General features: G+C 50.0%; 1 protein-coding gene across 1 annotated transcript in view; it reads right to left on the bottom strand.

Annotated features, from left to right (window-relative positions):
* LOC140398375 (vesicle-fusing ATPase) overlaps nt 1–11,827 on the bottom strand; it is a 405,179-nt gene extending 393,352 nt beyond the window's left edge. The window contains exon 1 of the mRNA XM_072486990.1: nt 11,713–11,827. Coding sequence (XP_072343091.1) covers nt 11,713–11,724 — 12 coding nt within the window. The 5' untranslated portion in view covers nt 11,725–11,827. The remainder of the gene's footprint in view (nt 1–11,712) is intronic.
* Nucleotides 11,828–23,320: the final 11,493 nt, after the last annotated feature.

The following is a 23,320-nucleotide window of genomic DNA, read 5'->3' on the forward strand; positions in this document are numbered from 1 at the left end:
AATAATGCGGATACTTGGGGAGTTTGGGGATTTTTCAGGGTATAAATTGAACATGGGGAAAAGTGAGTTGTTTGTGGTGCATCCAGGGGAGCAGAGTAGAGAAATAGAGGACCTACCGTTGAGGAAGGTAACAAGGGACTTTCGTTACCTGGGGATCCAGATAGCCAAGAATTGGGGCACATTGCATAGGTTAAATTTAACGCGGTTGGTGGAACAAATGGAGGAGGATTTCAAGATATGGGATATGGTATCCCTGTCATTGCAGGGAGGGTGCAGGCGGTTAAGATGGTGGTCCTCCCGAGATTCCTCTTTGTGTTTCAGTGCCTCCCGGTGGTGATCACGAAGGCTTTTTTTAAAAGGATTGAAAAGAGCATCATGGGTTTTGTGTGGGCCGGGAAGACCCCGAGAGTGAGGAAGGGATTCTTACAGCGTAGCAGGGATAGGGGGGGGGGCTGGCACTACCGAGCCTAAGTGAGTATTATTGGGCCGCTAATATTTCAATGGTGAGTAAGTGGATGGGAGAGGAAGAGGGAGCGGTGTGGAAGAGATTAGAGAGGGCGTCCTGTAGGGGGACTAGCCTACAGGCTATGGTGACAGCCCCATTGCCGTTCTCACCGAGGAACTACACCACAAGCCCGGTGGTGGTGGCTACACTGAAGATTTGGGGACAGTGGAGACGGCATAGGGGAAAGACTGGAGCCTTGGGGGGGGGGTCCCCGATAAGAAACAACCATAGGTTTGCCCCGGGGGGAATGGATGGGGGATATGGAATGTGGCAAAGAGCAGGAATAACGCAACTGAAAGATCTGTTTGTGGATGGGAAGTTCACGAGTCTGGGAGCGCTGACCGAGAAATATGGGTTGCCCCAAGGGAATGCATTCAGGTATATGCAACTGAGGGCTTTTGCGAGGCAACAGGTGAGGGAATTCCCGCAGCTCCCGACACAAGAGGTGCAGGACAGAGTGATCTCAAAGACATGGGTGGGGGATGGTAAGGTGTCAGATATATATAGGGAAATGAGGGACGAAGGGGAGACTATGGTAGATGAACTAAAAGGGAAATGGGAAGAAGAGCTGGGGGAGGAGATCAAGGAGGGGCTGTGGGCAGATGCCCTAAGCAGGGTAAACTCGTCGTCCTCGTGTGCCAGGCTAAGCCTGATTCAGTTTAAGGTATTACACAGGGCGCATATGACTGGAGCACGGCTCAGTAAATCTTTTGGGGTGGAGGATAGGTGTGCGAGGTGCTCGAGAAGCCCAGCGAATCATACCCATATGTTTTGGTCATGCCCGGCACTACAGGGGTTTTGGATGGGGGTGACAAAGGTGCTTTCAAAAGTAGTGGGGGTCCGGGTCGAACCAAGCTGGGGGTTGGCTAATTTGGGGTTGCACAAGAGCCGGGAGTGCAGGAGGCGAGAGAGGCCGATGTTTTGGCCTTTGCGTCCCTAGTAGCCCGGCGCAGGATATTGTTAGTGTGGAAAGAAGCCAAGCCCCCGGGGGTGGAGACCTGGATAAATGACATGGCAGGGTTTATAAAGCTAGAGCGGATTAAGTTTGTTCTAAGGGGGTCGGCTCAAGGGTTCACCAGGCGGTGGCTACCGTTCGTCGAATACCTCGCAGAAAGATAGATGGAATGGAAAAAAGAAGGCAGCAGCAGCAGCCCAGGATCGGGGTGGGGGGGGGGGGGGGGGGGGGGGGGAGGAGGAGGAACAACCAGAAGGACTCTCAGGGTTGTTAATATATACTGTATAATATGTATAGGTCGTTGCGACAGATAATTATATATTGGATTTTTGGAGAGTGTTACTTGTGATAAGGCAGTTGCCAATTAGGGTTAGTTTTCATTTTTGTTATTTATTATTTATTCATTTTTTGTTTATAAAATAGGTCATTGTTATTTGTGTTGTTATAATATTGTGTAAAGGATGCACAATGTACTGTGTTGGTTGACCAAAAAATTTTCAATAAAATATTTATTTAAAAAAAAAAATGGAAGCCTTCATCGGCTCTAGCAGGTCCATTTTAATCTGAGGCAGCGCTGGATACCCTCCTGTTGCTCCTCCGCCCACTGCCTGCCGGCATTTTGTCCTTCTTCCCTCCCTTCTTCGGGTCCACCACCACCTTGTTTGTCGCCCCGCTCCTAGTTAAAGCCATATACTGATGGGGAGCTATTATTAACTCCTTCCCACACCGGGAAACATCGAAAAAGTGCACTTGGGGGCCCTGAAAAGAGCCCAAAAGTCCGTTTTTGCGGGAGCCGCCAAATGTGTGACTTAGTTCCGCATAGCCGCAACCGTAAGTCTCGAGAGGGAATCCTTTTGGCAGTGTTCGCTTCACCAATCTGCCCCAAAAAGTCTGTGGAAACTCCTGAAAAAGGTCGCCACCGGAAGCCTCGTCCCCGCTTCTTCAATGGCCTTGGTGGATCTTTTCACAGTTGTTCCCTCTGCTGCTAGAATTCACCTTTAATAAAGGCCCTCAAGTCAGCTTGCAGCCTTTTAAGCTTGCCTCCCCCCGCCTGCATGCTGGAAGAGGCTTTGTCTATCCTGCAGCTATCGCCAAATCTTTTACTGTTTCTGCCGGGTCTGGTAACCAAGAGACATGCCATTCCTGGGGGACACTGTCGGGGGCATGTTGCAGTCTTCTTCCCACACCGGGAAATGTCGAACAAATGCCGTTGGGGGCCCTGTAAAGAACCCAAAAGTCCGTTCCAAGCGGGAGCTACCGAACATGCGATCTAGCTCTGCATAGCCGCACCCGGAAATGTACACAACATACTTGTGGGACAGAGCAGCATCCATCAGCAACAACACGGGCTGCATCCCAGACAACCAAAGAATCCAATTTGTGCCATAAATTATGGCACCAAGAAACAGCTTGAGGCCTCATGGCAAGTCCCAATGCAAATGAGAGCACTTGCCAAGAAAATCACAATGGCAAAGGAACAACAAAGTCCAAAGTGTATACCAGTAGATAGGGCTATTTGCACCAAATAGCTTTGTGAATTACACTACCAAACTAGGCACTTCCAAACTTGTTCTTCCAAGCTCGAGTAGGTTTTGTGCTTCAGCTAGGCACTGAGGAGCAGACATCCTCCTGGACTGATGTGGAAGCTGATTTTGACCGCCACGTCTGTCTCCATCAACACTTCCTGATTATTAATGCAGTTTAGAATCTATTTTGTATTTTGTGCCCTAGAATGCATTTTTCTATTACATGATGTTGTGTTCACACTCAGCACAGGAAGGGGTAGTATAGTGGTATTGTTACTGGACTCATCATTCAAAGACTCAGGATAATGTTCTGGGGACCAGGGTTCGAGTCCCACCATGGCAGATAGTGGAATTAGAATTTAATAAAAATATGGAATTAAGTCAAATAATGATCATGAAACCATTGTCGATTGTTTGGTTCACTAATGTCCTTGAAGGAAGCAAATCTACTGGTCCGGTGAAACGAGACTCCAGGCCCACTTGACTCTTATCTTACCTCTGAAATGACCTCAGTTCAAGGGCAATTAGGGATGGGCCCCATCAGCCTGCATTCAATGAAGGAATAAAAATTGGCCCAAACATCCTGAAAATCCTCCCGCAAAAATCGGAATTAACAAGAGCTTATATTTATATAGCGTTTTAACTACAATAAAAATTTCCAAGGCATTTCACAGGTGTAATTAGATAGAAATTAACACCAAGCCCCACTATTAGATTTGTTCTCCTCCCAATAATTGAATGAGCAATGCATCATTTGGTGAAACATTCAAACCAAAGAGGCTAATTTGCCTGACAATTGAAGATTGGAAATAAAACAGTACTCTTTAACAGACTTGGTCTTTCGAGAGCCAGCTAGGCTGGCTCACGCGCCAACTCAACCACTTAGTTAACAGTCAGCTTGGCTCAATAACGAGGTCTGCAGCAAACATCAACAGCTTAAGATTTTTCCTACTTGTTTCCAAACAGCTCCGAATGGCAATCTTGTAACTGGCAGCATGGCACTAGCTTAAAGTAATGGGACTCGCACAACCTTTAGAGTCAAAATCCAGAAGTTCCCCTTATGGCATGCATTGTCGCGGTCATCCATCACCGGCATGTACGCCATAGTCTGTCCAGCGGCCAACCCCCCAGGCCGTCACCCACCTCCACGCTGGTCGACGTAAACCTTGAGCACAGGTTGACGCCGATTGAAAGGAGGTTTGATTTACGCCGACGTGACCCGTCATCATGTCGACGGGACTTCGGCCCATCCGGACGGGAGAATATCGACAGGCCCAAAATCGATTGCCTTGCGCCCACCTGTGCCATTCTCCGAGGTCTGCGGCGCCATTGACGCCCCGCCGACTTTTCTCCCTTCGGAGACTTCGGCGGGCGGCGGAATTCACGGCGGCCAACGGCCATTCTCTGACCCGCTGGGGGGGGGGGGGGGTCGGAGAATCTCGCCCCTGATCACTATTCACTAACAACAAAAATCTAATGTTATTCTTTTGATTCCAAGTAGCTGCACGTTGAATGGATAGTTTCAAAATTCAACCACTTAACTTCACCTCCGCTAATTGCTTATACCCTCACTAACACACATGATCAAACAACTGATAAAATTCACTTTCCAGGTTCCCAAGTAGTCCCATTTGAATAAGATGCCATTTGCTTACTCAAGAGTCCAGCATGAAATATGCAGCCATCAAGAGACTGAGCAAGGGGACAACACAGGAAACTGGAGGGAAAATAATTTGCTCTTCAGAAATGGTTCATCGGTACAGCTACTATACAACCACTGGGGTATTTCATCAAAAGCGATGTATAGCTTCTCGGTAGTTCAAAGGAACTTGACACGTTGCCATGCCTCCAAATGGCTAGTTACAATATCAAGGGTTGTTGAAATTAAATCAAATGCACTTAATCCAAGATTAAATATCTAGTAAACCTAAAAAAGATATCGCATTGTTGCTCAATACTATAAATTAAAAATGTATTACTTCCAGGCAGGGTGCAATCCTCCTGTAATGCTAAGATCTCCATTTTACAGACTGCAGTTACATATTACTGCCCACAACCAGACAATATTCCAGTAAACTCTTAAAGCTCACCAAAATGCACTCACTAGTATCCTGCCGATTATTACAGGTTCCATTTTTTTCCGCATTTAAAATAGGCCTAACAGAGCAAATTGCAAAATTCTTCGTAAACAGATTTGTGTATACAATTCAGCTGCAGTAGATTAATGCAGATGCCAACAATTTGTTGAGGTGTAGGCAACAGAAACACTGACACCAGCAAAATGTTATTGATTAAACTGGGCAAATTAATCATCAACCAATCACTGACACCATTTAGCACACCATGTCAATGTAAATGATGATGGCATTCAAAAATCTAATGTTATTCTTTTGATTCCAAGTAGCTGCACGTTGAATGGATAGTTTCAAAATTCAACCACTTAACTTCACCTCCGCTAATTGCTTATACCCTCAAGTAACTTACAGCACGTTATATTTAAATAAATCTGAAAAGTTATAAAATGGCATCTCTAGATGTTGCAATGAAGCAGTTGGAACATCTCAAAAACCTAACTTCTTTAACAAGTGGTTCGAATGTGGAATTTTCTACCACACGGAGATGAACTGAGACAAATTTAAAGAGAGACGATGGAAGTGCACGAATGAGAAAGTAGTGGATTATGCTGATAGCATGAGATGAATTAAGAGTGCGCAGACCAGTTTGGTGGAACAGCCTGTTTCTGAGCTGCAAATTCTAATGTTGGGAAAGCTTTAGTTCCTCTTCCCCCCCACCCCGCCAATGATCCAGGAAGATGGGGGTTTATTAGGTCACTTCAGAGACCGTTGAACACATGTGAACTCAAATCACAACCAAGAGTGATCCCTTTCCCTAAAGTATACTACCCAACAGATTCCAAGGTCATCAGTCTACTGCCAATGCACAATTACCAGATTTGCCAAATTAAATGTAAAATTTTCCAAGCCAAGAATTGGACCTTCAAGTTGCCACTCCTATTGCATTACCATTAATGTCTGATGTCATCTGTGAATGTGGTGTGATTGAGCTTCCATATCTAAGTTGGTGGTGTCATAGCAAAGATTCCAAAACCTGTAAACAAGACCCAGGGAACCCTCCGAGATGCTTCAAAGCTCCTGCAAACAAAGAGCATCATAGCGGCTAGCGCTGCTGCCTCATGGCGCCTCGGACCCGGGTTCAATCCGGCCCCGTGTGGAGTTTGCACATTCTCCCAGTGTCTGCGTGGGTCCCACCCTCACAACCCAAAGATATGCAAGGTAGGTGGATTGGTCATGCTAAATTGCCCCTTAATATGGAAAAAAATTGGGCACTTTAAAATTCAAATAAATAAAAGCTCTTGTAAACAGGTACCTGCAGCTAATTACTATTTCAAACCCGCTGTCTGGTTTCTTGCAGTCCACTTTTTTGCCTTTCCCAAGGAACTTGTGTCAAATGTTTTTCAGACCACAAGCTCCTTATTTTGAAAACAGGATTCAATTTCACATTTTCCCTTGAATTATAAATCACTCAAAAAATTTGCAAACTTATATTGCAGGGAATTTTTCACCTGAAGTTACATAAGTAATTCAAGGAGTTTACTTCATCCAAATGCCTATCATTTGCAAAAGCAAGATACTGAAAATCTGAAATAAAGACAGAAAATGCTGGAAATGCTCAGATCAGCCAGCATCTGTGGAGGAAAAACACATTTAAGGAGCCTATATTTTGACATGTTATTGCTAAAATAACTCACAGCAGGCTTTAACACTTGTGTGCAGCTTTCTGATTAAAATGGCTTTAATTAGTTTATGTTGGGGTCCAGATTTACCAGGTGCCATTAACATTATCCCAAATTCGATACAATTTTAATCCTCCTGACATTTCCTATAAGTTACCAGCCTTGAATTTTAAATAGCAAAACATTGCAATTCAGATCTCATATCCACCAGGAGATTCACTACAAGCATTATAAATAAGCTGCCAACAAACATCATTTTGTATTCTATGTATTAATAGTCAAGTGCATCTCCTGTGGCAGCACGCACAGGAAGTCAAACCTAGTATGGTAGCCTTCAGATGAAACAGTATTGGGGGTGCAATGGTGAACTATGACACATTCAAAATTCAGCCTGTGTTATAAAGTCACATATTTGTGTATGGACGGATTTGTTTATTGTCACGTGTACCGAGGTACAGTGAAAAGTGTTTTTCTGCGAGCAGCCCAAACAGATCATTTAGTACCTGAAAATAGAATAAAAAGAAAATACATAATAGGGCAGCACGGTAGCATTGTGGATAGCACAATTGCTTCACAGCTTCAGGGTCCCAGGTTAGATTCCCGGCTTGGGTCACTGTCTGTGCGGAGTCTGCACATCCTCCCAGTGTGTGCGCGGGTTTCCTCCGGGTGCTCCGGTTTCCTCCCACAGTCCAAAGATGTGCAGGTTAGGTAGATTGTCCATGCTAAATTGCCCTTCGTGTCCAAAATTTCCCTTAGTGTTGGGTGGGGTTACTGGGTTATGGGGATAGAGTGGAGGTGTGGACCTTGGGTAGGGTGCTCTTTCCAAGAGCCGGTACAGACTCGATGGGCCAAATGGCCTCCTTCTGCACTGTAAATTCTATGATAAGGGCAACACAAGGTACACAATGTAAATACATAGACACTGGCATCAGGTGAAGCATACAGTAGTGTAGTATTAATCAGGTTAGTCCATAAGAGGGTCGTTTAGGAGTCTGGTAACAGCGGGGAAGAAGCTGTTTTTGAATCGGTTTGTGCGTGGTCTCAGGCTTTTGTATCTCCTCCCCAATGGAAGAAGTTGGAAGAGGGAATAAGCCGGGTGGGAAGGACCTTTGATTATGCTGCCCTCTTTCCCAAGGCAGCAGGTGGATGGGAGGCAGGTTTGTGTGACGGACTGGGCCGTGTTCACGACTTTCTGAAGTTTCTTGCGGTCTTGGGCCGAGCAATCAGCATACCAGGCTGTGATTCAGCCAGATAGGATGCTTTCTATGGTGCATCTGTAAAAGTTGGTAAGAATCAGTATGGGCATGCCGAATTTCCTTAGTTTCCTGAGGAAGTATAGACGCTGTTGTGCTTTCTTGGTGATAGCTTCGACATGGGTGGACCAGGACAGATTTTTGGTGATGTGCACACCTAGGAATTTGAAGCTGTCAACCATCTCCGCCTCAGCCCCGTTGATGCAGACAGGGGTGTGTACAGTACTTTGCTTCCTGAAGGCAATGATCAGTTTGTTTGTTTTGCTGGCATTGAGGGATGGATTGTTGTCGTTGCACCACACCACTAGGTTCTCTATCTCCCTCCTGTATTCTGATTGGTTGTTGTTCGAGCTCCAACCCACTAAAATCGTGTCGTCAGCAAACTTGTAGGTGGGAGTTGGGACCACATTTTGCCTTGCAGTCATGTGTCATGTGTGTATAGGGAGTATATTAGGGGGCTAAGTACACAGCCTTGCGGGGCCCGGTATTGAGGACTATCATGGAGGAGGTTTTGTTGTTTATTCTTACTGATGGTGATTCGTGGTTCAGAAAGTCGAGGATCTAGTTGCAGAGTGAGGAGCTTTGATATGAGCTTGGCTGGGATTATGGTGTTGAAGGTGGTGCTGTAGTCAATAAATAGGAGTCTGATGTTCGAGTCCTTGTTGTCGAGATGCTCTAGGGATGAGTATAGGGCCAGGGAGATGGCGTCTGCTGTGGACCGGTTGTGGCGGTATGCGAATTGCAGTGGACGTAGGTGTTCTGGGCGTATGAAATTGATGTGCTTCATGACCAACCTCTCAAAGCACTTCATTACGGTTGATGTCAGGGCCACTGGAGTTACACCTAACCAGGTTCTAACAGCACTCCAAGTTCTAACAGCACTCCATCACATTCCTGACTTGTCCCTAAGTGTTGGACAAGGTTTGGGGAGTCAGCTACTCGGTCACTCACTGCAGAATGCCCAGCCCCTCCCATGCCGAGACACACCCATGTCTTCAGCCATAGGAACACCTGCATCAGCCACACCTGTGTCAGTGTCACCTCCAGGTTTGTTCTTGCACATAGAACTGACTAAGATGTCCTCTACATCAAAGCGTTAAACATCTTGCCACTTCCCCGATGTGGTGACATCCTCCAGTTCCATGTTCCGTCTTTCTTCAATACTGGCTTTGCCTTGGTACTTCATCAGTCACTGCTCCTTCAATCACATTTTTACTCTAGAAATATGGGGTGCACAGCTCTTCTATGGAACCAATTGTAACAAATAGGTGATAAACACATGCTCACAATATATTTTTGGCTGAATGTGACAGCCACTACTAAATCAATCAATATTGAGACTAGATCGAGGAATATTTCTTCAGCTAAAGGGGCCGTAAGCAGTCTTCAATTCTGCAATCTAATTAGTCAAAGGAATTCCACATTGGTTGGGGGGGGTTAAAATGTTGTTTGCAGAACATGAACAATCACTGGCAAATTTATAATTTATTGTGCCTCCTTCTTTGCTGTTTTGAGGAGGAGGCCAGACCACTTCTCAGACCAGCTAAGAGGCAATCACACTGGATAGGGATGAAAGCCACATTTGACCCGGCTAGGTAAGGATAGATTTATTTCCCTACAGGCCTCGAGTTGAACCAGTTGGTTCTCAGAAAAAGTCCAGCCGCTTCTACCATCGAATATTTGAAAATCTCCTAAGCTGCTATGAGATTCCCACAGGAGTCTTCCCTTCGGCTATTCACTGTCCTACAGCCTGTTATGGATATAGTGTATTTCTACCACCTTGTGCTTCCTGTATTTTCCTTTAATCTCTGCAGTTCAGTGATTTGAAAACATGGGCAGTTCATATTTTCTTACCTACAAGGATAGATTTGTTTTTAATGCCAGAATACAAAGATGAATGGGAAGCAGAAGTATTGCAGAGGGGCCTGAAATTGTTTCTCTGTACAAGAATTCATGCTGAATGTAACAGTGAGCAAGAACCCCCTCCCTGCTCATAATTACTCAAGTACACCATCAACAGATGTCAGAATGCACCATTTCTTTGGCACAAAACACAGAATCAGCTGCAGCCTATACATTAACCCTCCAAATTTATCAGTTCAAGCTGCCCCACTGGGAGACCCACTATTTCAATAGATGATCAGGATCATCAGTTCCCAAGGCACAAAAAAAACCTGCAGTAAAAATTACCACTCACGGCATCTTTGAAAGCACCTTTAATCCCTTCCAAATTAACAGAACATTATAAAGTTTTTTAAAATAAATTTAGAGTACCCAATTAATCTTTTTAAGGGGCAAATGTAGTGTGGCCAATCCACCTACCCTGCACATCTTTTGGGTCGTGGTGGCAAAACCCACGCAAACACGGGGAGAATGTGCAAACTCCACACGGACAGTTACCCAGAGCTGGGATCGAACCTGGGACCTCGGCGCCATGAGGCAGGAATGCTAACCACTGCACCACCGTGCTGCCCTCGAACATTATAAATTTGTTCTCTGTTGAACTGGATACTAAATATAATTTGGATCTTGCTCCACAATTCGATCTATCAACAGCAAACCCTCCTCTTCACAAGGATTTTCCTAAACATTAGGAAGCCTTGGGGTAACATTAAATAGGTACAAACCAACGTAAAACACAATTAACCATGGAGTTTAGGTGTGTTATTCTCATATCCCATCTTTGAACAGTGACAAGCACAATCTGCAATAACAGAGGGTGCTGATGGGCAGCTCAACCTCAGCTCTTCGCCGCCATACAGCTCACTTCCAAATTAGAAGGGTGGCAGTAAGATGGGGTGGGCGTGGTGGTGAGGGAGAAGAGGTGATGGGGCAGTGGGGAGGAAGGTGCACTGGAGGGAGGGGGCAAAGAGGGTAAAGGGGGACAGGGGGAAAAGAGAGATGGGGAGGAAGGTGGAGAAATGCAGGGCAGGCAGGGGGAGGCAAGGGAATGTGGGGTGGGCAGGGGAGGAGGGAATGTGAGACGGGCTGGGGGTGGGTAGGCGAATGGGGAGCGGGCAGGGGATGGAGAGGGGAATGTGGGGTAGGCAGGGGGAATGCAGGGAGGGAGGAATGCAGGAAGGGGGAATGTGGAGAGGGCAGGGGTGGAGAGGGCAGGGAAGGAGGTCAGACTGCGGAGGGGGCAAGGGAGGATGGACTGCGGAGGGGGCAAGGGAGGAGGGGGGGACTGCGGAGGGGGCAGGGGATGAGGCAGGACAGTGGAGAGGGCACAGGAGGAGGGACAGCGGAGAGGGCAGGGGCAATGTAAGGTAAGCAGTGAGAGGAGGGGGATGTGCGTGGTGGGCACGGGGAGGAGGGGGGCAGGGGGGATGCAGGGTGGGCAGGGGAGAGGCAGGGGATGGGGGGTGGGCAGGGGATGCAGGGGGAGGAGGGGCGGGGTGGGCAGGGTCGCAGGGGGTGGGCAGCGGGATGCAGGGAGAGGAGGGGCGGGGTGGGCAGGGTCGCAGGGGGTGGGCAGGGTCGCAGGGGGTGGGCAAGGGACGCCGGGGGGGGGGACGCCGGGGGAGGAGGGGGGTGCGGGGTGGGCAGCGGGATGCGGGGTGGACAGGTGTATGCGGGGTGGGCAGGGGAGGAGGGGGAATGGAAGCAGTCGCAGTCGCAGTCGCAGTCACCCCCCCCCCCCGGGCCCAGTCCCAGAAGCGGGGATCACCGGGGATCACAGCGGATCGCAGCTTCCCTCCCATCAGCAACGAACTCACCCGACTGGCCATGTTGGGAGTGTGTTGAGCTGATGCCCCGGTTGCTAAGCCGCCTGCCCTCCTGTCCCCCTCTCAGCCGCTCGCGAGCTCTCTCCCCTCCCCCACACAGCGGCTCTTTTATAATATCCGGAGCCACGTCACCGCGCAGCGCCCTGACCTCAGCACGCAGGACGCTGCCCGACTAGCTATCATCCCCAAACCGATGCAGTAAAACCTGTTACTGCGCTCATCCACATCCACCCATCAGTATTCCCAATCTACATCCACCCATCAATATTCCCAATCTACAACCACTCATCAGTATTCCCAATCTACATCCACCCATCAGTATTCCCCAAAGACATCCCTACTTGAGTATTCCCCATCTACATCCACCCATCAATATTCCCCATCTACATCCACCCTTCAATATTCCCCATCTACACCCACATCAGTATTCACCATCTACATCCAGCCATCAGTATTCTCCTTCAACATCCACCCTACAATATTTCCCATCCACATCCACCCATCAGTATTCCCCATCTACATCCACCCATCAATATACCCTATCTACATCCACCCTTCAATATTTCCCATCTACATCCACCCATCAATATTCCCCATCTACATCCACCCATCAATAATCCCCATCTACATCCAACCATCAGTATTCCCAATCTATATCCACCCTTCAATATTCCCCATCTACATCCACCCTTCAATATTTCCCATCTCCATCCACGTATCCATATTACCCATCTATATCCCCCACCAATATTTCCCATCTACATCCACGTAACAATATTCACCTACATCCACCCATCAGTATTCCCCATCTACATCGACATATCAATGTTCCCCATCTACATCCACCCGTCAATATACCCCATCTACATTCACCCATCAAAATTTAACTTCAACCCACCATTGTTCCCCAACTACATCCACCCATCAATATTCCCATTCTACATTCAGATCAATATTTCCCATCAATATTCTCCATCAAAATCCACTCATCAATATTCCCCATCAACTCATCAATATTCCCCATCTACATCCATATGTCAATATTCCCCTTCGACAAGCACCCATCAATATTCCTCATCTACATCCACATCAATAATCCCCATCAACCCATTGATATACCCTATCTACATTCACATCAATATTTCCCATCCACATCAATATTCCCCATCAACCCATCAATATTCCCCATCTACATGCACATATCAATATTCCCCTTCTACATCCACCCATCAATATTCCCCATCTACATCCACATCGATATTCACCATCAACCCATTGGTATTCCCCATCTACATCCCCATCAATATTCACAATCTACATCCACCCATCAATATTCCCCATAATAATATTATCTACATCCACATCAATATTCATCATCAAGGAGACTTCCGGTTGCGGCGATGACCAGCTGAGTCGCACGTTTCGGCACCTCCCGTTTTAACGGACTTTTGGGCTCTTATCGGGAGACCCAACGGAAATTTTTCACAGCCAAACTCAGTGTGAGGCGATAAAGGAAGGAGTCCCCCCGGGTGTGGATGGAAAGAAGCGATAGTAGTGGCCAGATTGCAGAGGATCCTCTGGAGCAGCGGCAGAGAAGAGAAGGGAGTAGCAAGATGGCGGCTGAGGGAGCCCAGATGGTATGGGGCCCGGAACAGCAGGAGTTCCTCCGGCGATGTGTGGAGGAGCTCAAGAAGGAGGTGCTGGCACCGATGTTGCTGGCGATTGAGGGATTGAAGGAGACGCAAAAGACCCAGGAGATGGAGCTCCGTGGAGTGAAGGCAAAGGCAGCCGAGAATGAATGCGAGATACAGGGCTTGGTGGTGAAGACGGAGACGCACGAGGCACTTCATAAGAGGTGTATAGAAAGGCTGGAAGCCCTGGAAAATAGCTCGAGGAGGAATTTAAGGATTTTGGGTCTTCCCGAAGGGTCAGAGGGAGCGGATGTTGGGGCGTATGTGAGTACGATGCTCCATACTTTAATGGGAGCTGAGGCCCCGACGGGCCCCCTGGAAGTGGAGAGAGAATACCGGGTCCTCGTGAGAAGACCGAAGGCAGGGGAAATACCGCAAGCAATAGTGGTGAGGTTCCACCGCTACAAAGACAGAGAGATGGTCCTGAGATGGGCTAAGAAGACACGGAGTAGCAGGTGGGAGAATGCGGTGATCCGCGTGTATCAAGATTGGAGTGCGGAGGTGGAGAGAAGGAGGGCGAGTTTCAATCGGGCCAAGGCGGTGCTCCACAGGAAAAAAGTGAAATTTGGAATGTTGCAGCCGGCAAGACTGTGGGTTACACACCAGGGCAAACACCACTACTTCGAGACGGCGGAGGAGGCGTGGGCATTTATTCAAGAAGAGAAGTTGGGCTAGATTTGAGGAATGGATGTTTGGAAAGAAGTAGCGAGGTGGTGGCAAGGAAATGTAAAGGGGGGAGAAGGGGAGGGCTTATCTGTAAAAATGTTGGACGGGAGAATTTTTTCTCCCCCACCCCCAGAGGGGGGGGACACGGAGAAATGTGGGCGCCGGTGGGGAAGAGGACAGGGAAGGGGAGAGGGAACGGCGCCATTAGGGGCGGGGCCGAGAGGGAAGCGCGGGCTTTTCTCCCGCGCTACGGAAATTGTGGCGGGAAAGGTGGGCGCAGGAAGGAAGGGGGCCCCACACGCAGGGAGGCCAAGGGTAAACGGGGGAAGCCGAGGTCAGCCAGAGTTTGCTGACTCCCGGAAGCAATATGGGGGGAGCAATCAAGCTAGAAGGGAATCTAGCGGGGCGGGGGGGGGGGGGGGGAATTAACTGGGTTGCTGCTGCTGAGGGTAAGGGGGAGCTGATATGGGATGGGATGGTCGGGACAGGAGGGCGCCGTCTGGGGTACCCAGGTGAGGAGCTGGTTTAAAAAAGGGGATGGCTAGTCAACATTGGGGGGGGGGGTAAAGGGCCCCCCAACCCGGTTGATCATGTGGAACGTGAGAGGGTTGAACGGGCCGATTAAGAGGGCAAGGGTATTTGTGCACCTAAAGAGGCTGAAGGCGGGTGTGGTTATGCTTCAAGAGACGCACCTGAAAGTGGCGGATCAGGTCAGATTAAGGAAAGGATGGGTGGGACAGGTTTTCCACTCAGGATTAGATGTGAAAAATAGAGGGGTGGCAATACTGGTGGGGAAACGGGTACTGTTTGAGGCTAAGACCATAGTGGCAGACAGTGGGGGCAGGTACGTGATGGTGAGTGGTAGATTGCAAGGTGAGGCGGTGGTGCAGGTGAACGTATATGCCCCGAACTGGGATGACGCGGGTTTTATGAAGCGTATGTTGGGGCGCATCCCGGACCTAGAGATGGGAAATTTGGTATTGGGGGGGGACTTCAACACGGTGCTGGACCCAGGGCTGGACCGGTCCAGATCTAGGACCGGGAGGAGGCCGGCAGCAGCCAAGGTGCTTTAAGGGTTTATGGAGCAGATGGGAGGAGTAGATCCTGGAGATTTGCTAGACCGAGGAGTAAGGAGTTTTCGTTCTTCTCCCACGTCCATAAAGTATACTCCCAGATAGACTTTTTTGTCCTGGGAAGGGCGCTGATCCCGAAAGTGACAGGAACGGAATATTCGGCTATAGCCGTTTCAGATCACGCCCCACACTGGGTGGATCTGGATCTAGGAGAGGTGAAGGAGCAGCGCCCACTTTGGAGATTAGACATGGGACTGTTGGCAGATGAGGGGGTATGTGGAAGGGTGAGGGGATGTATTGAAAGGTACCTAGAGGTCAACGATGATGGAGAGGTCCAGGTGGGAGTAGTATGGGAGGCGCTGAAAGCGGTGGTTAGGGGGGAGCTGATTTCCATAAGAGCCCACAAGGGGAAAGAAGAGGGTAAAGAAAGGGAGAGACTGATCGGGGAGATTCTGAGGGTGGATAGGCAATATGCGGAGGCCCCGGATGAAGGGTTATACAGGGAAAGACGGAGACTACAGACAGAGTTTGACCTGCTGACCACGGGTAAGGCGGAGACGCAGTGGAGGAAGGCACAGGGAATACAATACGAGTATGGGGAAAAGGCGAGCCGACTGCTGGCCCAACAACTTAGGAAGAGGGGGGCGGCGAGAGAGATCGGAGGAATTAGGGACGGGGAGGGAAGGATGGAACAGAGGGCGGAGAGGGTGAACGGGGTGTTTAAGTCATTCTATGAGAGGCTGTATAAGTCCCAACCCCCGGAGGGGAAAGAGGGAATGATGCACTTTTTGGACCAGTTGGAGTTCCCGAGGGTTGAGGAGCAGGAGGTGACAGGCCTGGGAGCGCAGATTGAGGTGGAGGAGGTGGTAAAAGGAATCGGGAACATGCGGGCAGGAAAGGCCCCGGGACCAGATCGGTTCCCGTGGAATTTTACAGGAAATATGTGGACCTACTGGCCCCACTCCTGGCGAAAACCTTCAATGAGGCTAAGGAAAGGGGTACACTACCCCCGACGATGTCGGAGGCGACGATATCGCTGATCCTGAAACGAGACAAAGACCCGCTGCAGTGCGGGTCATACAGGCCCATCTCCCTCCTAAATGTAGACGCCAAGTTACTGGCCAAGGTGATGGCGTCTAGGATGGAGGACTGTGTCCCAGGGGTGGTACATGACGACCAGACAGGGTTTGTTAAAGGGAGGCAATTGAATGCCAACATACGAAGGTTGCTGGGGGTAATGATGATGCCCCCACCGGAGAGGGAGGCGGAGATAGTGGTGGCGATGGATGCAGAGAAGGCATTCGATAGAGTGGAGTGGGACTACCTGTGGGAGGTACTGAAGAGATTTGGATTTGGAGAGGGGTTCATCAGATGGGTTCAGCTCCTGTACAGGGCCCCGGTGGCAAGCGTGGTTACAAACAGGCAACGATCTGACTATTTCCGATTACATAGGGGCACAAGACAGGGGTGTGTCCCTTGTCCCCGTTACTGTTCGCGTTGGCAATCGAGCCATTGGCCATAGCGCTGAGGGGCTCTAAGAAGTGGAGAGGGGTGCTTAGAGGAGGAGAGGAACATCGGGTGTCATTATATGCGGATGATCTGCTGCTATATGTGGCGGACCCAGTGGAGGGGATGCCTGAGATAATGCAGACACTCAGGGAGTTTGGAGAGTTCTCGGGATACAAATTGAACATGGGAAAGAGTGAACTATTTGTGATGCACCCCGGGGAACAGGGCAGGGGAATAGACGATCTGCTGCTGAGGAGAGTAGCAAGGGACTTTCGATATCTAGGGATCCAGGTGGCTAGGAACTGGGGAACCTTGCATAAACTTAACTTGACACAACAGGTAGAGCAGATGGAGGAGGACTTTAAAAGGTGGGACATGGTGCCCCTGTCATTCGCGGGCAGGGTACAGGCGGTCAAAATGGTGGTCCTCCCGAGGTTTCTTTTCGTGTTTCAGTGCCTCCCCATACTGATTACAAAGGCCTTCTTCAAGAAAGTGGATAGGAGTATTATGAGCTTTGTGTGGGCTGCAAAGACCCCAAGGGTAAAGAGGGGGTTCCTGCAGCGTAGGAGGGACAGAAGGGGACTGGCACTGCCGAGTCTGAGTGATTACTATTGGGCCGCCAACGTGCCTATGATATGTAAGTGGATGAGGGAAGAAGAAGGAGCGGCGTGGAAAAGGCTGGAGATGGCGTCCTGTAGGGGAACAAGTTTGAAAGCACTGGCGACGGCGCCGTTACCGTTTTCCCCGAAAAAATACACCACAAACCCAGTGGTGGTGGCGACTTTGAAGATTTGGGGGCAGTGGAGACGACATAGGGGGGTGACGGGTGCCTCGGTGTGGTCCCCGGTAAGGAACAACCACAGGTTCGTCCTGGGAAGGATAGATGGGTGATTCCAACCTCGGCAACGAGCAGGAATTGTGAAATTGAAGGACTTGTTCTTGGCCGGGACGTTCGCGAGTCTGGGAGCACTGGTAGAAAAATACGAGTTGCCACCTGGGAATGCCTTCCGATATATGCAAGTGAGGGCATTTGCAAGGCAACAGGTGAGGGAATTTCCGCAGCTCCCGGCGCAGGGGATCCAGGACAGAGTGATCTCGGGGGCATGGGTCGGTGATGGTAAAGTGTCCGATATATACAGGGAAATGAGAGACGAGGGGGAGACGATGGTAGAGGAGCTAAAGGGTAAATGGGAGGAGGAGCTGGGGGAAGAGATTGAGGAGGGGCTGTGGGCAGATGCCCTAAGTAGGGTAAATTCCTCATTCTTGTGTGCCAGGCTCAGCCTAATCCAATTCAAGGTTCTACACAGGGCGCATATGACGGGAGCAAGGCTGAGTAGATTTTTTGGAGTGGAGGATAGGTGCGGGAGGTGCGCGGGAAGCCCGGCGAACCACACCCACATGTTTTGGTCATGTCCGGTATTGCATAGGTTCTGGGTGGGTGTGGCAAGAGTGATCTCAAAGGTGGTGGGGGTCCGGGTCGAACCAAGCTGGGGGTTGGCTATATTTGGGGTTGCAGAAGAGCCGGGAGTGCAGGAGGCGAGAGAGGCCGATGTTTTGGCCTTTGCGTCCCTAGTAGCCCGGCGAAGGATTCTACTTCTGTGGAAAGAAGCTAAACCCCCGGGCGTGGAGGCCTGGATAAACAACATGGCAGGGTTTATAAAATTGGAGCGAATAAAGTACGCACTAAGAGGTTCGGCTCAGGGGTTCACCAGGCGGTGGCAACCATTCCTTGACTATCTCGCAGAGCGATAAGGGAAAACAGGAAAGACAGCAGCAGCAACCCGGGGGGGAGGGGGGGGTACATGTGGGTCCTTGGGGTTTTGTTTTGTTCTTTTCCATGTTAGTTGTTTATAATTATATTTATTTTTTCAATGTTACTATTTCTTTTTCTGCACTTGTTGTTAGTTAATATATTGTTTAAATAACGGTCAATGTACATTTTGATACAAAGTTGTAAAAATGGAAAATTCTTTTTGATCGAAAAACTTTAATAAAATATATTTTTTTTAAAAAATATTCACCATCAACCCATCTACATTCAGATCAATTTTCCCATCAAACTCCACTCGTCAATATTCCCAATCAATATTCCCCATCTACATCTACATCAATATACCTTATCAATATTCCCCATCTACATCCACCCATCAATGTTCGCCATCAACCCATCGATATTCCCCATCTACATTTAGATCAATATTCCCCTTCAAAATCCACATCAATATTCCCAATCTACATCCACCCATCAATATTCCCCATCTACATCCATCCATCAATATTCACCATCGACCCATCAATATTCCCCATCAACATCCACCCATCGATATTCCCCATCAATATCCACCCATCAATATTCCCCATCTACATCCACCCATCAAAAAAATCTTCTATCAATCTTCCCCCATCAGCATTGACCTATCAACATTCATCCATCATTTCAGACAGATGTAAGGAGATGTTTCTTCACACAAAGAGTGGTGAGTCTGTGGAATTCATTACCACAGGAAGTAGTTCATGCTAAAACATGGAATATATTCAAGAGGCGGCTAGGTATAGCACTTGGGGAGAATGGGATCAAAGGCTAAGGGGAGAAAGCAGAATTAGGCTATTGAGTTTGATGATCAGCCATGATCATGATGAATGGCAGAGCAAGCTCGAAGTGCCAAAGGACCTCCTCCTGCTCCTATCTTCTATGTATCTATGTGTTCACTCGTCAACCCCTCCCACAAGCAGTCCCCATCACCACTGACACACCAACGTTCCGCAATCAACATTACTCCACCGGCATTTGCCCTTTTACATTCCCCAATCAACATTGCCCCTCCATTATTCCCCCATCATCATTTATGCATCAGTATTCCCCATCAATATTACCCCTTGATCATTCCCCCATCAACCTTCATTCACCAACATTCACCCATCAACATTTACCGATCAACCTTCCCCAAGTCAACCTTCCCCACGTCAACCTTCCCCATGTCAACCTTCTCTACGTCAACCTTCCCCATGTCAACCTTCCCCACGTCAACGTTCCCCATGTTAAGCTTCCCCACGTCAACCTTCGCCACGTCAACCTTCCCTGTCAGCCAATTAACTTTAATTTATCAAACTTCCCCCATCAACGTTCACCCGTCAACCTTCCCCTTCAACCATAGAACCATAGAATCCCTATGGTGCAGAAGGAGGCCATTCAACCCATCGAGTCTGCATTAACCCTCTGAAAGAGCACCCAACCTAGGCCCACTCCCACCCTATCACCATAACCCCACCGAACCTGCATATCCCTGGACACTCAGGGGCAATTTTTGCAAGTCCAATCCACCTCACCTGCACATCTTTGGACTGTGGGAGGAAACCAGAGCTGCCAGAGGAAACCCACGCAGACATGGGGAGAAAGTGCAAAGTCCACACAGACAGTCACCAAAGGCTGGAATTGAACCAGGTACCTGGCGCTGTGAGGCAGCAGTGCCAACCTTCCCAAGTCAACCTTCCCCTGCCAATCTTCACCTGTCAACATTCCCCGTCAACGTTCCCCCATCAATGTTCTCCCATCAATGTTCCCCCTTCAATGTTTACCCTTCAACGTTCACCCATGATCATTCCTGCATCAATCTTCACTCATCAACCTTCACTCATCGACATTCATCCTTCAACATTCACCCATCAATATTTAACCACCAGCATTCTCCCATCACCATTGATCCACCAGCATTCCCTGTTTGGCAAATTCCACCACCCCGCCCCTCCACCCCCTAACCGGTAAGATTTAGCCCTTAAACCTGGAACCTAGTCCAATTTTGAAGAAACTGCGAGGCGTAAGCTTGCGGCAGGACGTCCGTTTTTGCAGTTAGGAATAGTTAGTTTCCCAGACTTGGAAGTGGGGGGCCTGATAATGGGGGGAGACTTTAACACGGTGTTGGATCCTGCACTGGATCGCTCCAGGTCTAGGACGGGTAGGAAGCCGGCGGCGGCTAGAGTGTTGAGGGGATTTATGGACCAAATGGGAGGGGTGGACCCTTGGAGATTTGCAAGGCCGGGGGCTAGGGAATTTTCATTCTTCTCACATGTCCAGAAGGCTTATTCTCGAATCAACTTTTTCATTTTGAGTAGGGCGCTGATAGCGAGAGTAGAGGATACCGAGTATTCGGCAATAGCCATTTCGGACCACGCCCCGCATTGGGTGGACTTGGAGATGGGGAGGAGAGGGACCAGCGCCCGCTGTGGCGCTTGGAGGTGGGGCTGTTGGCGGATGAGGAGGTGAGCGAGCGGGTCCGAGGAAGTATAGAGAGGTACTTGGAGACCAACGACAACGAGGAGGTCCGAGTGGGGATGGTATGGGAGGCACTGAAGGCGGTGGTGAGGGGAGAGCTGATCTCCATCAGGGCCCACAAGGAGCGGAGGGAGCGGGGGGAGAGGGAGAGGCTGGTGGGGGAGATGGTGAGGGTAGACAGAAGGTATGCGGAAGAACCTGAGGAAGGATTGTTGAGGAAGAGGCGCAGCCTCCAGGCCGAATTCGACCTGGTGACCACCAGGAAGGCGGCGGTGCAGTGGAGGAAGGTCCAGGGGTCGGTCTACGAGTATGGGGAAAAGGCAAGCCGGATGCTGGCGCATCAGCTTCGGAAGCGGGACGCAGCTAGGGAGATCGGGGGAGTTAAGGACAGGGGAGGGAACGTGGTGCGGAGTGGGGTTGGCATCAATGGGGTCTTCAGGGACTTCTACGAGGAATTGTATCGATCCGAGCCCCCACAGGAGGAGGGAGGGATGGGCCATTTCCTGGACCAATTGAGGTTTCCGAAGGTGGAAGAGGGACTGGTGGCGGAACTGGGGGCCCCAATTGGGCTGGAGGAGCTGATCAAAGGGATAGGAAGCATGCAGGCGGGGAAGGCACCGGGGCCGGACGGTTTCCCGGTCAAGTTCTATAAAAAATATATGGACCTGTTGGGCCCGCTGTTAGTTAGGACCTTCAATGAGGCAAGGGAGGGGGGGGCTTTACCCCCGACGATGTCCCGGGCACTGAGCTCCTTGATCCTGAAGCGGGACAAGGATCCCCTGCAATGTGGGTCTTACAGACCGATTTCCTTGCTAAATGTAGATGCCAAGGTGCTGGCGAAGGTCTAAGCCACGAGGATTGAGGATTGTGTGCCGCAGATCATCCATGAAGACCAGACGGGGTTTGTGAAGGGGAGACAATTGAACGCGAATGTGCGGAGGCTTTTGAACGTTATCATGATGCCGGCGAGGGAGGGGGAGGCGGAGATAGTGGTGGCGATGGACGCTGAGAAAGCCTTCGATAGGGTAGAGTGGGGGTACCTGTGGGAGGTGCTGAAGAGGTTTGTGTTTGGGGAGGGGTTTGTCAGGTGGGTTAGGCTGTTGTATGAGGTCCCGATGGCGAGTGTGGCCACAAATAGGAGGAGGTCCGAGTACATTCGGTTGCACCGAGGGACGAGACAGGAGTGTCCCCTGTCCCCCCTGCTCTTCGCACTGGCGATTCAACCCCTGGCTATGGCACTGAGAGAGTCGAGGAACTGGAGGGGGTTGGTGCAGGGTGGGGAGGAGCATAGGGTGTCGCTTTATGCGGACGACCTGCTGCTGTATGTGGTGGACCCGGTGGGAGGAATGCCAGAGGTAATGAGGATGCTTAGGGAATTCGGGGACTTTTCGGGGTACAAGCTCAATATGGGGAAGAGCGAGCTGTTCGTAGTTCAGTTAGGGGACCAGGAGAGGGGGATTGGCGAGCTCCCACTAAAAAGGGCGGAGAGGAGTTTCAGATATTTGGGGGTCCAGGTGGCCAGGAGCTGGGGGGCCCTGCATAGGCTTAACTTTACAAGGCTGGTGGAGCAAATGGAGGAGGAGTTCAAGAGGTGGGACGCATTGCCGCTGTCCCTGGCGGGTAGGGTGCAGTCAATCAAAATGACGGTGCTCCCAAGGTTTTTGTTCCTGTTCCAGTGCCTCCCCGTGTTTATCCCGAAGGCTTTTTTCAGGCGGGTTAACAGGAGTATAATGGGGTTTGTGTGGGCGCGAGGGACTCCGAGGGTGAGAAGGGTGTTCCTGGAGTGGAGTAGAAATAGGGGGGGCTGGCGCTGCCCAACCTCTGTGGGTACTACTGGGCCGCCAATGCGACAATGGTGCGCAAGTGGGTGATGGAGGGGAGGGGGCTGCATGGAAGAGGCTGGAGACGGCGTCCTGTGTGGGTACGAGTCTGGGGGCGCTGGCAACGGCGCCGCTGCCGCTCCCTCCAAGGAGGTATACCACGAGCCCGGTGGTGGTGGCGGCCCTCAAAATCGGGGGGCAGTGGAGGCGGCATAGGGGGGAGGTTAGGGCCTCGGCGTGGACCCCATTAGGGGGGAACCACCGGTTCGCCCCAGGAAGAACACGTGGAGGGTTTTCGGGGTGGCACAGGGCAGGCATACGAAAGTTGGGGGACCTGTTTGTGGACGGGAAGTTCGCGAGCTTGGGTGAGCTGGAGGAGAAGTACGGGCTCCCCCCGGGGAACACCTTCAGGTACTTACAGGTAAGGGCGTTTGCCAGACGGCAGGTGGTGGAATTCCCACGGCTACTGCCACACACAGTACAGGACAGGGTGCTCTCGGGGGGGGGGGGATAGTGGGGAAGATCTCGGAAACTTACCAGGTGATGCAGGAGGAGGAGGAGGCCTCAGTG

This window comes from Scyliorhinus torazame, chromosome 21, assembly GCF_047496885.1.
Source record: "Scyliorhinus torazame isolate Kashiwa2021f chromosome 21, sScyTor2.1, whole genome shotgun sequence".
Taxonomy (NCBI): Eukaryota; Metazoa; Chordata; class Chondrichthyes; order Carcharhiniformes; family Scyliorhinidae; genus Scyliorhinus; species Scyliorhinus torazame.